Raw genomic sequence first — 14,394 nt, 5'->3', positions numbered from 1 at the left:
TTCCCCACTCTGTCTCTGGTGAATCCTCTCACCACCCCTGCACCTCTGGCCTGTACCCCAGTTCTGCAATGCATAAATAAATAAATCTCTAAAAATAATAGCAAGCAAGGACATTATCTGAACATCTCTCAATACTCAGTGGGAGTATTGATTTATCTGCAAAAATCAGTGTGCTAAAGACCTTAATCTTCAGAATTGTCTAAAATGGTTTGCAATTTGAGGAGCACACACATTTCATTGTTTGCAAACAGTACTTGTTAAATATACTTAATGTGTAGGGTTATAGTGTGGTTCAATGATACAGATTTTTCACCTGGAACTGGTTATCAGATTTAGTGAATTAAAAACCCTGGAAGTTGAACCCAGCAAACTGTGCTTGAACAAGCCTTTCAGGTAATTCAGGTGCCCAGTAAAATTTTAAGAACTGGTGTATAGTGTATTGGTTCCCCAACCTAATTACTGTAATCATCAGAATCACCTGTGAAGATCTTGACACATTTATTCTCAGCCCAGATGAGATTTCATCTGCTAGCTATGCGAATCATTACTATAATAGAGTTTGGAATCAAAAGACATGATTCCATGGTTGGCGCCACCTCATTATTTAGGGAAGCTACTTAAATACCTCTGAACCATTTTGCTTTTTGTAAAATAGTGCCCACTCTCCTCTCCATTTCATGAATTGTTGTATTAATTAAATGAAGAGATGAGTGTGAAAGTACTTTGCACTGTAGGTAAGAAAATCTTTATCTAAAATATATTGTCCTGTATTTAAAAAGAGTGTCACATAATGCTGGCTAATATCTCTTAGACACCATCTTTATTCTGCTTAAATGAACGTTCACCCCATGCAGCATCTTTCTTTTTCCTAATTAGATGCCACATTACTTTTTATTATATTTGCAGATTCAACAAATACATTTAACACCTTTGCGATATGATTTTTTTGTCATTTGGTTCCCGTATGTCCAGTTCTTATCTCCTCATGACAATGTAAGTCATTTCAAATCAGCATTCGTATAGACATTTTACTAAAAGATCTCAGGCTAAAGTAAATATATGGTAGCAATAAGTAAAATGCTTTATTTAACTTAGTCTATTCGTTAGCATTTCAGAACTTAATGCAAAGCTACAGTAATCAATTAGGATTGTATTGGCATAAAGACAATCACAAAGACCAAACCAAGAGAGAGCACAGGAATAAACCCTCATGTATAAGTTCAAATGGTTTTTGGTAAAAATCTGCTGTTTCTTATTAACAAGTCTTAGTCTCTTCCATCTGTAAAATGTGAAATGTGGATGATACAATCTTATTTGAAGTATTATAAGCCATTATACTAAAGATAATTTTAACTTCTTAATAAAAAAGTAAACTAGCAGAATTACTTTCGTGTTTTAGCCCTTTGTGTTGAGTGGTTACTAAAGAACACTAGTTGTGTGCATTACTGAGAGCATCCTGACCACCAAAAATACTGAGTTCAATCTATCATGAAATACTTAACCACTTGTGTAATTTAAAACTTGATCTATCAAGCAACAAACAAATGGAACTTCACTAACAGCAGTAATTAAATTGTAAATCCATTTTAAACAGTTAGCCATAGTATGGCGATCTATATTCCGTTGTATCTTTTTATATGTGTCAGTGGATTGTGCTTATTTTTATTTGGATCATTTCAAAATACTGAAATAAGGGAAAGAAAACAATTGTCTATTTCATATGTCTTATTTTAAAAAATTGTCCGTTTAATATTTGTTCACTCAACATGTGTTTATTAGATACTACCATGAACCAGGCACATTTCTAGGTATTAGAGATCCAGCAGTGACCAAGAAAAGCAAAATCCTAACCATCGTGAAACTTGGTTAGAGTTGACTAGAGATGACTGATAATCCAAATATGTATACTACCAAGTGGCAACAACTATTTTGATGAAAAGTAAAGTGAGTAAGGAGGTAGAGAATGGTGAGAACTGTTCTTTTAGATAGGGTGGTCTGGTGAATTGGCATGTAAGGGTGACCTAAATGAAGGAAGGGAGTATGCCAAATAGTTATCTGGGGAAACAGGAGCTGGCAGGTGCAGATATGCCACCTAGAAGCTTAAAAAGTTAAGGGAGAGTAACTTTATATTCTTCCTAACTTTTTTACAGTTGTTTCACAGCGTTATTTTTTATAAACATGTTTCCTACTAATACGGCCTTATGGACAAGAATAGTCTCAGTAGTTGCTGAACCAGTAAGTTGGTTTGATTATTTATTAAGCACCCCCCATTTCTTCTGTTCACTAATGCCAAGGAGTCATAAGAAACTACTAGATCTATAAATACATAAAATGATGAACAACCATTCTTTGGTCTGTATTATTCAGATGATTAGAAAAAACAGTAACTTCTTTCAATTAAAATTTTTAAAATATATTTAAAGATTATTCTTAACTGAAATTTGACCCTTATACTTTAAAAGCTCATAAATATTTACTGACGTTCTTAATGTTTGCAGAAGTATTCCAGTGTTACTTGAAATAATCAGGAAAATTAACTTGAAAAGTAAAGTATCACACAAGAGTTCTTTGAATTATAAATCATTTTAGAAGAGAACTGTTTGCTTTCCCAAGTAAAAACTAAGTTATATTTCGTTTTCCCTAATTTTAGTTATTTTCTGTAAAGAAGTTATTTCAATCAATTACTGTATGATGCTTACTGAATGTTATTTTCTGATTTAGGTTTCCAAAGTTAGCAAAGCCTATTTTTATTGCATTATGTTCTAATGAAATAAATATTTAGGGCAACCGATAGGTGAGGTTTTAAGATTGTTGAAATTATGGGGTTTTTTTTTTAAGTTTTCCTCTTTCTTTTTTTAGCCTGAAAGGGTAATCTAAGTCATAAATATGGCAAATGCTTTAAAATAAGCAGGGAGTTTATCACCACTCAGCAGAAAGCCTGTTTTAGCATTTAAAGTTAGTGTCACTTATACTTAGCAAAATGTTAGTGCAATATTAAAATTTGAAAGTTTCTGTGTCAGTTTTATAATTTGAGCAACATTATAGTAAAATGATCACATTTACCTTTAGGTGTGCCATTTTGATAGTTAACAGTATATGTCAATATCAAGGTTTTCTTTCCTCTGTGCCCTCCTTCTGTCTCTCTTATCTCCTCCTTGCTTCCCCAGAATGGTAAACTAAATACTTAAGGGCATTTTTAGCTTTTATGTTGTATCTTTATACCTTTTATTATTTTAGCAAAATTGACTTTGCCTTCTTCATTCTCATTTTTATGTAAAAAATTTGATAACAAGTAATGGAAAATTAGAAAATAATGACCCGTGTATATAGACTGTTCACTGAAGTGAGATCATATTGTACATGTTGTTTTGCAATCTTCTTCCTTTAATTAGCAGTCTGTCTTTCCTTTATCAAGTACAGAGTCAAATGCCCAGCAAAGGACCAAAGTCCACATCTTAAAATTTATATGCCTTGGGCCCTCTCTGGTGGTGCAACAGGTTAAAGTGCAGCACTGTGACATTCTTCACAGCCACTGCAGCACAAGTTTGATCCCCAGCCAGAGAGCTGACCCACATGGAGCAGCAGACCTCTCCTGACCTGCCCACTGCTCCCCTCAGTAGTGTATTTCAGTAGTTCTATCTGTTCTACTCCCCACTCTGGTGAAATCTCCCACTCCCCACCCCCCACCCCCATACCTCTGGTCTGTACCCTAGTTCTTGTATGCATATATAAATATTTTTTTTTAATTTATATGCCTTAAGTCTCTAATAAAATGGAACCCAGTTCTTTTTTTCTACCAATACATTATTGAGGGGAAAGGACTCAGCTGTCCTGCACAATGTTTTATCTTTTTGCTTCCAAATGTAACGTGCTCCTCTTATTCCTTGTATTTCCTGCTAACTAGAAGTTAAATCGTTTAAAAAAAAAAAAGATTTATTACTCATTTATTATGCAGGGGCTGAGCGAACTACCCAGAGACAGAGCAGGGAGCAGAACAGGTGGACATATGAAATACACTGCTGAGGGGAGTAGTGGGTGAGACAGGAGAGGTCTGCTGGGCCATGTGAGCATGTGGGTCACTTCCCTGACTGATGATCGAACTCATGCTGCAGTGACTGGATTGCTTCATAATGCTGCGCTTTAACCCCTTGCACCACCAGGGAGGGCCCTAGAAGTTAAATCTAAAGGACTAAGAGATCTAAGTTAAACATCTTTGGGATATATGATAAGGAATGGACCTTTTGTTTTTACTTACCAAGAGACACAGTATTGGTACCATTCATGAGACTAAATTTGACCACTGAGCTCTTCATTATAGAGGTTCACCTTTACCATGTGGGGCAACTGGCTTGTTTTGAAATAGATTCTTCTTTCAGTGGCAAGATAGAAGAATTCTTTCACTTAGCTATGAATATTTATCAAGCATCAGAATATGCTCAAAATTTTCTTTCTGACTTTCTTTTTCATTGCCATTTTAGACTCATGAATTGATATTGATTTCAGTGTGTTTATCAGTCAGCATCAATGTAATTCTCAACAACTCTTTGCACGGGGATTCTTCAGACTGATTCCTGTCCTATGTCTCTTTTGCTGTGTTTTTTAATTAAGGAAACATTTCAACATAAAAGTGTAAATTTTAAAAAGTGTATTATGTAAGTATAGAGAGTAATACAGTGAATCTCTGTCATACCTACTTTCAGCTTCTGCAATTATAAATATTTTTTCAGTCTTGTTTTACCTATCCTCCATTGAATGTTTTACCTACTGGATTATCCCATGGATACTTGAAAGTTTTCCTTGTTTCCTGGCATGGCAAGGTTTCATGGGCTCATCCATTTCCCTAAGAAACCCTAACTGCCTTTATTAAGGAGTAGTATCAAATAACAAATTCTGAGCATAAATATTATCAAAAACTTTTAATTTTGATTTTTCTTTACTTTCCTATCTGGACCTCATCATAATGGTGGATTAGTTCTTTAGAAAGGGTTATTCTCATTTGAGTCATGGAGGAAGGACTGAAAGAAGGGACAGAAGATTTTATATTGCTTTACTGCTATTTTAATTGATTTAAATGTTGGGTACAGCTGACAGATAAGTCTAATGTTACACATAGATTTTTTTTTTAAGATTTTTTATTTATGCATACAGAACTGGGGTACAGGCCAGAGGTGTGGTGGGGATGGGGTGGGGTGGGGATGAGAGGATTCACCAGAGACAGAGTGGGGAGCAAAACAAGCCGATCTACTAAAATACATTGCTGAGGGGAGCAGCTGGCAGGTCAGGTAAGGTATGCCACACCATGTGGATTACCTGCCTGACCAAGGATTGATTGAACTTATGTTGCAGTGGCTTCAATAGCTTCATAGTGCTGTGCTTTAACCCATTGCGCCACCAAGGAGGGCCCTGCACATAGATGTTTTTAATGAAGCATTTTTAAATATAAACACCATTTGGTGTTAAGTTTGCCTACATTACAATATTAGGAAATCCTCGGTTCATAAATGTATGGTTTCTGAAGATTTGCCTGTAACCCACTTTGGTTTTTAATCTCTTCAGCACATTTTCTCATGGTAATAATGCAGATGATAAAATATGTTACTAGATATTCAGCTGTTAAAAATCTGTCTATAATTTCCAAGATAGACTAAATCCTTATCTTTTCTAGCTTCCTCTTCTGATGCCCCATTAATAATATGGATAGAAGTAATAAATAGAAGAATACCAAAGAGTGATAATGGATGCATTTCTGGATCTCTGTTGAGTACCAGAAGACACAGCTGCACTCTCCCCTCACCTCCTTAGACTTCTCCCACTCTACTGCATGTGCACTGCTGACAGCTTGAGTGAGCCCCAGGCAAAGCACTAGACTTTCTTTAGAAAAGTCAGGAAAGGCAAATACTTTTAAATACAAGTTATATCCCTTGAATAACAACAAGAAAAAGCCATCTTCTTTCTGACATTTAGGATTGCTGCTTCCCACCCATACTCCTAAAAGAATGATGCTTGTCAGCCTGTATCCAACTCACACCGCCACCTCAGGAGAGCAGTCTAACCAGAAAACAGACCAGCTGCGCAATAACAGAGAAGATTTGTGTTGGCTAATGAGTCATTCTGTTTTAAATATGAATTAGTAACCAAAGCCCACCAGGAATGAGAGAAAAACTGATAAGATATGAAAGAAGGCCTAAAATAACCAGAAAAGGGCTGTCCCTGGTGATGCAGCAGGTTAAAGCAACCTGCTATGAAGCTATCTGTAGCCACTAGCTCAGTTCCCAGCCAGGGAGGTGCCCTCCTTGGCATGGAAGACCTTTCCTGTCCTGCTCGCTGCTCCCCTCAACAGTGTATTTCAGTACATCTATCTGTTTTGCCCCCCACTCTGTCTCTGGTGACCCCTCTCACCACCCCCACACCTCTGTCCTGTAGCCCAGTTCTTGTTTTTTCCCAATATACTCAGAGTTGTAGGAAAGTATTTCTATTAAGCAATAATATAAAAAAGGCTTTCAGGTTGAGGGGTCACACCTAGTGAAGAAACAGTAAATCAAGTATACTGTAATGCATCCTCACAAACTGCAGAATTCTAGGATAAACAAAAGATCCAGAGAAAAGTCATGTAGAAAGTGACAAATATCTAACTGAAATCAAACCACTCATCAGTTACCTCCAGTGCTTTAAGACAGTAAAATACTGACCTACAACATTTTAAAAGAAAATAACATGCAATCAAGGGTTCTTTAGCATGCCAAATTTAATCAAAAGTGAGAGCCAAATAAAGGTATTTTCAGTCATTAAAATCTCTTGCAGTTGAAAGAAACAAGTGAATTACGCATTCATCCTCAACTTTCTTCAAAAGCAAATTCCATTGTGTTGTTTTGCACTAAACATGTCATTTCATTTTGAGAGTTGATTTTTTTTTTTTACCTCATTACTGCCAAAGGATTTTTGGGGGGGGGGGGCCGGGCGGGAACCAAGAAGGAGGATTACCATGACTAAAATAAGTAGTTACAGATTTACCCCATACAGTAATTTACAAAGCTACTGCTGTAACAGACAGCAATAATAGAACTCCATTAACCAGCAGACTGAGCTACTTCATATATTGCATATACAAGCAATTTGCCCATAATTTCCTGTACTTCCCAATATCCTCGGCAACAGGTAGCCTGACTACTTTTACTGCAGTCCTGACTAGTTTACCATATGGCTCATATGGCAACACCATCAAATTCTTCTCCTGGGCCCTCCTTGGTGGCGCAGCGGGTTAAAGCACAGCTCTAAGAAGCTAAAGCCACTTCAGCATGAGTTCAATCCCTGCATGTCCCGGAGGTGACCCACATGGCATGGCAGACCTCTCCTGACCCGCCCACTGCTCCTCTCAGCAGTGTGCTTTGTCATTGGCCTGTTCTGCTCCTCACTCTGTCTCTGGTGAATCCTCTTCACCATCTCTGCACCTCTGGCCTGTACCTCAGTTCTGTATGCAAAAATAAAAATAAACCTTTTAAAAAATTCCATCCAAATTATTAAGATGACTTGATCAGGCTTACATTTAAAAACATCATTCTGACTGATAGACACACTTGGGGATAGAACAGTAGAGCAAGAGTAGAAGCAGGGTGACCTGTTCAGACATCATTCAGTATTCCAAGTGAAAGATAAGAGTGGCTCTGGCGTGGTGGTAATAGTAAAGTTGGTAAAAAGAGATTGGCATAATTTGATGGTAGAGCCAACAGGATTTCCTGACTGACTGGCTATCGAATATCAAGTATCAAGAAACAAAATACTTGGTTTCATCAGTAGAAAAGGAAAGCTAAGTTGAAGGGAAAGATTCAGAGTTACATTTAGGATGTTAGTGTTTCAGAAGTCTCTTTGAACTACAAAGTAAAAATGTCAATTACTTGGATTGCCACTTGGCACGTCTGTGTCTGCAGTTTAAAAAAAAAGTTCTGGCCTGGAGGTAGAATTTTGGGAATAGTCAACTTATAAACTGTATTTAAAACTGAGATTGGGTGAACTCATCCAGGAGTGGATAGAGATCTGAGCAAACAAAACAATCTTTGAAATCTGTCTACATGGTTTAGCTATCAGAAAGGGGGCAGGAGGGACAGAAGGTAAGGAGTCACGATGGACTGAGGTGGAGGGTTAGAGGTGCTTTAGTTGTGGACCTGGGGTGATAACATACACTTGAAGAGGAGTGAGCCTGTAATCCTTATAGTTCTGTAAACCACAGTTACCTCAATACAAATAATGCAGTCAAGTAAAAGGGGATGAAGAAGTGGTTTGAGAACTGGGACTGTGAAGTATTCCAGCATTTAAAGTTCAGTGAGATGAGAAGAAAAGATCAAAGATATCTAAGAAGCAGCAGCCAGTTACTTGTGAGGAGAACCAAGAGAGAATGGTATCCTAGAAGCCATGGGAGAAAGTTTATCAAAAGGGAAAGAGGGATTGACTATTTTATATGCTGAGAGGTCAAATAGGGTGAGAGCATGAATGTTCACTACTGAATTTGGAAACATGGATGTTTGTGTTTACCTTGACCTGTATTGCAAATAGCTTCTATGTTACTAGGATAGAAATACATATCAAATTGTTTGAGTTCAACTGTTTAATACATGGAACTCTTAGATGTTCCTTTTGACTTAGGAAGTTACGAAATAATTGTTTAGATGCCAGGAGAGCCATATACAAAAGAGTTTCAGGAATCTCTGCTTTGAAGGATTATGCTGGGCATTTTAAGAAAAAGCTCCTCTTACCTTTTTTTGGTTTGTGTTGAAAAGTTTGAGTTAGTAAATTTAAATGTCATCAGATTGCATGCAATTAATGAACTTGCCCATTATAGTTGTTCATCGTAAAAAAAGAAAGCAAACCTTAATCTGCGAAATGTCAGTAGTACATCTTTGCATGAATTTCTATTCTTGCCTCCACAGGTATGGTCTGAATATGCGTTGCTTGGCAGCTCGGGTCAACTATAAAACTTTGATTATCATCTGCGCACTCTTCACTTTGGTCACAGTACTTTTGTGGAATAAGTGTTCCAGTGACAAAGCGATCCAGTTTTCACGCCACAGTAGTGGTTTCAGAGTGGATGGATTAGAAAAAAGAGCAGCAGCATCTGAGAGTAACAACTATGTGAACCACATGGGCAAGCAACAGGCTGAGGAGGCATTTCCTCAGGAACAGCAGAAAGCACCTCCAGTTGTAGGGGGCTTCAATAGCAATGGGGGAAGCAAGGTGTTGGGGCTCAAATATGAAGAAATTGACTGTCTCATAAATGACGATCACACAATAAAAGCGAGACGAGAGGGGAATGAAGTCTTTCTTCCATTCACTTGGATAGAGAAATATTTTGACGTTTATGGAAAGGTGGTTCAGTATGATGGCTATGAGAGGTTTGAATTCTCTCATAGCTATTCCAAAGTCTATGCACAGAGAGCTCCTTATCACCCTGATGGTGTGTTTATGTCCTTTGAAGGCTACAATGTGGAAGTCCGAGACAGAGTCAAGTGCATAAGTGGGGTTGAAGGTTGGTATCTTTTTGTTTTGCATTTTTCTAGTCTGCCACTGCATTTTTCTAGTCTCTGTTGAGGAATAAGGATATCCCCACAGGTGTTAATTATACAGCAAGTATATACATCACTTACTGTCAAGACACCTTTTGTTAAGTCTGAACTAGGGCAACTTTCTAGATGAGAGGATTTTAGACTTCAGTAAAATCATATCTCATCAAGTAAGATTATTCCATTAACCTGCTCCAGAATCTAAAATCCCCTCCAGTAAAGTCAAGGCATAGTATCTCCAGAAATGTTGCATGAAATAAACAGTGATGACCTGTGAGAGAGCATGTGAAATGGACGTAGGTCACCAGGGGACCCACCCATGTTCCTGTGCAGTCTTGTTATAGACTAGCCTGGTGTCATCGCCAGAGGGACAAAACGGGCCACAGACACCATTTTGTCTGACCCTGCACTGAACCCCTCTAGTCTGTTACATACTGTCTTTCAGTTAGTACATTTTGGAATATGTGTTTGAAACCTAGGGTTGATCAGAAAGCCAAATTTATTTTGACTTTAAAGTCCCTCACTTAAATGTGGAAAATTAATGATGTGTTTGAAACAGTTTGGTTTAGGTGTTATTTTACTTTGTTCATTTTATTATAAAATTGGTTCAATGTTTCATAATATCTTTACCACTATTTTGGAAGGGAGAAGTTGTACTAACATTCTTACCACTTCAAGATAACTATTATAATTTTTTGTATTCTCTAATGATCTTTGTACATAGGCATGTTTTGTCCTTATTATTTTTATTAGTGTTCAGGAGAGTATTGGTGTTTTAGACTTCAAAGATATCTACTATTGAGCACCTTTCTTAAAGTACTTTTTAAATGTATGAAATTAATAGGTGCTTAAGACTAAAGGACAGGTAAAAAGCACCCAAAACCATGTGAAAACCAACTTTTCTTCTTGCAAATACAAATTTTAAACAAATTGGGATCATGCTGTATAGCCAGTTGCGTTGTCTCCTTTTTTCGTCGAATATTACCTAGTGGTATAGATGTTCATGATTAATCATTTGTTATTTGATTATATCCTCAGAGGGTTTTCCTAGGATACAAATTATCTATTCAAATAACATAAACTGATCTTTCCAAAAAGGTTGTACTTACTTGTGCAACCAGTAGCACCGTATAAGGATGCTGTTACCACCTAACTTACTAACATGGTACATTATTTTTTTAATGGTTTTTTTATAAAGATATCTTATGATTTGCTTTCTGTGGCAGTCAATGATTTGTCATATGCCTTTAACCGTGTTCTTTCCCCGTCTTTGTAATGTTTGTAAAAATATATTTGTGTGAACATATAGTGAGAATAGCAACATTTTACATGTTGTTAAAGGTAATTTCTTCACTTGGTTGACTTTACTTTTTGTTAGTTTTACAAGTTTTTGGTTTTGTTTACTAAACTTATGGATTTTTTAATAGTTTTATGATTTTGGTTTTCTTAACATTTGACTTTTTAGTCCAACTAAATTGATTTATATTTTGGCAAATGGTATAAGGTCAGGGTTTGAGTTTAGATTTCTTTTCCCTGACATGTATTGAAATGTTCTTCTTTTCCCCATTGATTCATGATTCAGTCTTTATCATCATCATAAATTATTTTGAGTACTAAGTAGTTTCTCTCCTACTGTTCTGATCACTTTTCAGTTCTTAAGCCAGTTACCCATTATTGTAGTCACCACTCACCTTTAGTGAGGTTATACATATTTTCTTTTTATTATGAAAATAATTCTATTTGAATTTTTAAAACATTCCCCCCTTCCCGACCCCCTCATTAGAGAAAGACTACAGAAGTTAAAGGACTTATCCATAGCCTAGGTTTCTTAACCTCTTATCATCCTTAATTCCTTAAACTTTTGAATCTACATCAAAACATGTAAGATTCTGTAGGTCCCCTTTTCTGCTGAACCCATCTGATGTTTACTTTGGAACTACAGAGAAGAGTTTCTCTCTCAACCCATACATCATGATGAATCTGTGCAATTTGATATTACTCTATTTTCCACATGGGAAGTTATGACAATAATGATTGTAGCAATAAATACTATTTAAAAGTTTTCTTAGAACAACTGAGATGGGAAAATGCACAAAATGATGTAAAAATAAACTGTATGAAACAGGATTATAAAACTTGACATCTATAGCTATAAGCAAAAATGACATACATCAAAATTCCTTTAAAGGTCATTTATAATACTGCACTGTTACCTATCTACAAATAATGAGAGCTAATGAACACTTTGTCTTGTTTTTCATATTTGGTTAATTTGGTACTATTTTTAGTCATCAAGAAAACTGTATAATAAGGAAGCTAAAAAATTGCTCTTAGCTCTATTAGCATGCCCCAGAAATAAAACAAGAATAATATTCAGAATAGGTTCGTAAGTGTCTGGACATTGTTATTTCTTTTGTTTCTTTATTTTATAGGTGTACCTTTATCTACACAATGGGGACCTCAAGGCTATTTCTACCCAATCCAGATTGCACAGTATGGGTTAAGTCATTACAGCAAGAATCTAACTGAGAAACCCCCTCACATAGAGGTATATGAAACAGCTGACGACAGGGACAAAAACAGCAAGCCTAATGACTGGACCGTTCCAAAAGGCTGTTTTATGGCTAATGTAGCTGATAAGTCTAGATTCACCAGTGTTAAACAGTTCATTGCCCCAGGTAAGTACAGTATTCTGTATTTCTGCTGATTTTATATTGATTTATGGCGCCTGAAGTGTCTTAAAAGTATTTACATGGCTTGATAAAACATTAGCAGATCCTTTATATTATGTATGTAAAGTAACAAATATTGTTACCAAAGTAGAGTTCCTAAAAAAAGGAACAGCTAGAAATTCAGCATTATAAAAGAAATATTGACTGTCTAAAGAGCCAGACCATAGTTTGAATCTTAAGATCCAGGCTCCTGCATGCTCTCTCCCTCCAGGCCTTTGTATCCCGTAGGAATGAGTATGTTTATTTTAATCTTTCAGTACAGCATAATTTTCTTTGATTTTTAAACTATTTTGCATTAAGAGAGAAATTTTTCTTTATGAAAGAGCCCATCCTTTACCTACTTTTCACCAGGAACTTTTGTGTTTTTTTTTCCCCCAAGATTTATAGCATTACCAAACAGACCTGCTTTCCATATTGAGCTTTGTAAATACACTAGATTGTCTTAAACTTCATCTAAAATCATTTCATTATAAAATCATTTATAAAATCAAATTAACTTTATGCAACATTTCCCCTTTTACTATGACAGTCTCATTAATTAGGATGTAATGTATTTTTTACCACTAATCAATATCCCTGAGAATTAATGAGTCCATTACCTAAAAAGACAATGAAATAATTTTAGCACCCTGGGCTTAATTCTCATTGGGGAAATGTTGTCAAGAACAGAACACAGTCCTGTCTCCCACCCACCTTGCAATGAACAGAGAGAAGAAAGCTTGTAAGATTTCTTCTGTGTTCTTTCTTTGTCCTTTATTGATGACTGTGTAATTCATAGACCTTGAAAGCCACAATACAAATCCACTCATTCTAGATGGTCTTAAGTAGTGGATTTATGAGTGCTTAATGCAGTGCAAATAGTAGATGACCTTTAGTTTTTATTCTGTGACTAGAACTTCTTTTCTCTTATGGCATTCTGTGATATTCCAGTATATAGAGCATCTTTGCTTATTGGAAAACAACAGACTTAGTTGGATGATAACATACATAGCTGTATTTTTTAAAGATTTATTTATGCATAAAAGAGCTGGGGTAACAGGGGGTGGTTGAAGAACTCAGCAGAGACAGAGTGGGGAACAGAACAGGCAGATCTACTGAAATACACTGCTGAGGGAGCAGTAGGCAAGACAGAAAGAGGTCTGCTGCACCATGTGGGTCAACTCCCTGGCCAGGGATTGACCTCAGGCTGCAGTGGCTGCAGATAGCTTCATAGTGCTGAGACTTAACCCCTTGCACCACCAGGGAGGCCCATACATGGCTGTATTTAAGAATACTTGTGATACCTGTGAGGTCATTACATCAGGAAATGATTAGACCAAGTGAAAGGACATTTGATTTTGAGTCAACCAAAGAACTTATATTTTCACTGATTAATAATACTGTCTGAATACTGGTGGAAAGCAGCAGCCATCTTTTAATCTATTCTGTTTAGAGCATAGATTTCATTGTGCACTTTTGGATGTCCAGGGTAATGCAAAAGGTAGGTCCCCACATCTTGAGGAATTTTGACTTTAACCCTTCATTCTACTCCCACTGATTGGAGAACAACTACTTGCTAAAGTAATTTCAAGCTTGTGGGAAAGAATTCTGTATTACTCTGTCAATGGGGCACTGCTCAGAGTTGGAACTTCCTGTTGGAGGGAGTGTGCTAGCTGGGAAGAGGTGCTTGTCTTACTATCCTGTGTGTGCCTGCAGTTGCATTCAATACAAGTATTTGATGGGGAGGGAGTTGAAGTTACATGGGAGTCACTGATCAGAACAAAAGGAATCAGAGACAAGATGTCTTTGTAGGGCATAAGTAAGAGCATTGTGTCTATCATAGACTTTGATTTTCATTCTTTCTTAAAATACAGATACCTTACTCAAAACTAAGGACAATTCAGACCATCTTATCTCAGTTCTTCATAGTGTGAATGTGATCACACATAGTGTTTATGTGATCACACACATAGTGTTTATGTGATCGCTTTTAATTATTAAGAATTGTACATATGGAACAAGTACTGATACTTGTCATGATTCAAACAGCTGTTTCCCAGTCAGTGGAGCATTTTCTAAGGTCCAGAAAGAATAGTTTCACCTTTCCTGAAAAGTTCAGGAACAGCCTGGGA

The 14,394-nt window shown here is 36.6% G+C and overlaps 1 protein-coding gene across 2 annotated transcripts in view; it reads left to right on the top strand.

Moving 5' to 3' along the window:
* GLCE (glucuronic acid epimerase) overlaps window positions 1-14,394 on the top strand; it is an 84,746-nt gene that overhangs the window by 64,387 nt on the left and 5,965 nt on the right. For both annotated transcript variants that reach the window (XM_012728804.1, XM_004687636.2), the window contains 2 exons: window positions 8,922-9,517; window positions 11,984-12,229. In XM_012728804.1, coding sequence (XP_012584258.1) covers window positions 8,935-9,517; window positions 11,984-12,229 — 829 coding nt within the window. In that variant the 5' untranslated portion in view covers window positions 8,922-8,934. The remainder of the gene's footprint in view (window positions 1-8,921; window positions 9,518-11,983; window positions 12,230-14,394) is intronic.

This window comes from Condylura cristata, unplaced genomic scaffold (assembly GCF_000260355.1).
Source record: "Condylura cristata isolate star-nosed mole 26May11 unplaced genomic scaffold, ConCri1.0 scaffold00023, whole genome shotgun sequence".
NCBI classification, from domain to species: domain Eukaryota; kingdom Metazoa; phylum Chordata; class Mammalia; order Eulipotyphla; family Talpidae; genus Condylura; species Condylura cristata.
This window is presented reverse-complemented; position numbering and strand designations above follow the sequence as displayed.